This window comes from Meleagris gallopavo, chromosome 4 (genome assembly GCF_000146605.3).
Source record: "Meleagris gallopavo isolate NT-WF06-2002-E0010 breed Aviagen turkey brand Nicholas breeding stock chromosome 4, Turkey_5.1, whole genome shotgun sequence".
Lineage (NCBI taxonomy): Eukaryota > Metazoa > Chordata > Aves > Galliformes > Phasianidae > Meleagris > Meleagris gallopavo.
Window position 1 is genome coordinate 3,852,887 of NC_015014.2, and position 2,807 is coordinate 3,855,693.

A 2,807-nucleotide genomic window follows, 5' to 3' on the forward strand; every position below is an offset into this window, starting at 1 on the left:
GGGGGGGGAGGGAGAGTATCCTGTCACAGAATTACAGAATGGCCAGGATTGGAAGGGACTTCAAGGATCACGAATCTCCAACCCCCCTGCCACATGCAGGGCCACCAACCTCCACATTTAATACCAGACCAGGCTGCCCATCCTAGTGACAGTTTTTACTCCATTCTTTGTAATAGGAATTGGAAATAAACCACTTTCTGGAATCACCACAGTGATTTGTTAAGGTGTCTTCCTGCAAAAGCCTCTTTTTTTCAAGATGGTTTGTCACTTGACAACATTTTATCTTCAGCTTCTGTTGTATTCCTTTAGCTATGGCAGCACTTTGGTGCAAAGAAGAAAAATGAACTTAGTTTTGTGTTACTGAATCTGAGATGTTCCCGCTAATTACTGAAATAACAAGAATAGTTTAAGGGCGAGCTGGCAAGGACAACTGATGAGAGACTTCAGAAAATGTTCAAGGAATGGTTGGATTTTGTGTTGAGGGACATGGTTTAGTGAGAACTGTTGATGATAGGGTGGATGGTTGGACTGGATGATCTTGAAGGTCTTTTCCAGCTTTGGTGATTTTGTGAAAAGTAGTTTAGAAAAGTGAGTGCCTCTGTGAAATCCAGGCCCATGAAACTGGTGTTCCCTGGGTTAATTTGTGTGATGGGAAGACCAGCTACCTGTCTCATAATGTGAAATGAAATTGCCCTTGAAGTCGTTTTTGCAGCACTTTGGTTACGTGCAATAGAAATGTGTAACTCATTTTTCATTTTTTTTTTTCCTTAGGACAAACCAGAAACGTGGGAAAAACAGTGGAAGTGCTTCAAAACACTTATGTTCAATCACTTTTTCATTCAACTTCCTCTAATTTGTGGCACGTACTACTTCACAGAATATTTTAACATCCCGTATGGGTGGGAAGAGATGCCTAGATGGTACGTAGATACGTCTTGTACATTCATACTGAATGGCACTTGCTTACACACATAACAAAAACTGTATCAGAGTTTGTGATGTTAACGTAACTTTTTTGGATACCAAATTATATTTGCTAACCGGCCTTGAGCCTGAATTGCAGTAGGAGCTTCTTAGAGTCACACTGGCTCATGTAAGATACCAAGTGGGTGATGTGCTGCGGGTTTTTTTTATCATCCAGCTTTTTTTTATTCTCTATTATTTCCTATTAAGTGTTTCTTTGCCCCACCTTGTTTTATTTCACAGCAGCAGTGCGTTACTCAAGGGAGGGGAAGCTGCCTCATATTTCCCTCTTTTGCCCTAGACTGGTGAAAAATGCTGCAATACCTAGAAATGCCTTTTTTTTTTCACCAGTAGCTGTTTTTACAACAGAAGGTCATCGTTTTTAGCTGTCTTCTGTCTGGTTTAGATATCCAGCAGGTTTCTGTATGTAGGTCTTAGATTGCAGGTGTTCCTTATAGGCTGTACATGTGATGTTGAAATGACAGCTTGCTACACTGCACGTCAACTCTGACATATCAACAGATGAGCTATGAAGGCTGATGCATATTTTTACATAACACTGCCCTGATGTTATCTTTTCAACCAGTAATAAACGTTTCCTACCTTTACTATCTTGTCAACTCCTTTATCTTTCAAGACTGTGCATTTGCAAGTATCTTCTATAACTCTTAACTCTTCTATTTCTTTTATTTTCATTTTTAAAGGTATGTTCTGCTTGCCCAGTGTTTTGGATGTGCAGTGATTGAGGATGCCTGGCACTATTTCCTGCATCGACTGCTACATCACAAAAGAATATACAAGTACATCCATAAGGTTCACCACGAGTTTGTGGTATGTATTGCTTGTTTTGATTGCTTTTAGTGTATGCAGATTCAAACACAGCTTGTTTAAAGACTTTGTTTGGCAGACTTAAGAGTTTTGCATCCTTCTGGTAGTGGCCTTTCCTTGAGCTCAGCATTGAACACAGCCATCCATTTTGTTTCTGAATGCACCACCTGTTCTTTGATTTTATTTCAAGAGTGTGAAAGGGTGCAGTTTTAAAAGCATAGTATGCGTATTAGGGGGGAGGGATGCAATAGGTTTTCTGGTTATGGCTGTTCATCACTTTGCATTGCTGCAAACAGATGAGTGTATGGTGATGTGCATAGATCTGCAGCAGTAGCTGCCATTCTCCTCTTGGCAGCCCCTCAGATTTCTAGCAGGAGCAGCTTCTGGCCAACGTTCTCAAGTATGTGTAGCACTTCATATAGAAGTGATCTGTAAGCTAGCAGCTGTTTCACTAAGAACTTCCCCTGACAATAGAAGCTGATGATTTTAAAATCATCCTTAAGCCAAAGTGGACTTAATATTTTCTTCTGATAACGTAATTGCTGAAGGTTGTTGGTTTGTTTTTATTTTTATTTTTTAATTTAATATCTCTATGTGAGCATTCCACTGTTGAAAACTCTCTGTGGAATTTCTTTTTTGGTAAATAAAATGTGGGAACGACTGTGTGTGTATGTACGTGCATATGCATATATATATATATACATATGTGTGTGTATATATCACAGAATGGACCAGGTTGGAAGGAACCTCAAAGATCACGAATCTCCAACCCCCTGCCACATGCAGGGCCACCAACCTCCACATTTCATACCTGGCCAGGGCCCCATCCAACCTGGCCTTGTACACCTCCAGGGATGGGGCATCCACAGCCTCTCTGGGCAGCCTGTATGCATACATAAATGCTTTGGTTCGATCTTATGTTTTGAATGATAAGAATTTAATGAATTTATAAAGCTGATCTATCAATATGGGCACTTGTTCATTTTGACAGGTTTTGATTGTGTATTTTTTTTTTT

General features: G+C 40.0%; 1 protein-coding gene across 1 annotated transcript in view; it reads left to right on the forward strand.

The window, feature by feature from the left end:
- The window catches only part of MSMO1 (methylsterol monooxygenase 1), a 6,670-nt gene that overhangs the window by 953 nt on the left and 2,910 nt on the right, over positions 1 to 2,807 (forward strand). Inside the window, exons 3-4 of the mRNA XM_003205375.4 lie at positions 772 to 920; positions 1,668 to 1,794. Coding sequence (XP_003205423.1) covers positions 772 to 920; positions 1,668 to 1,794 — 276 coding nt within the window. The remainder of the gene's footprint in view (positions 1 to 771; positions 921 to 1,667; positions 1,795 to 2,807) is intronic.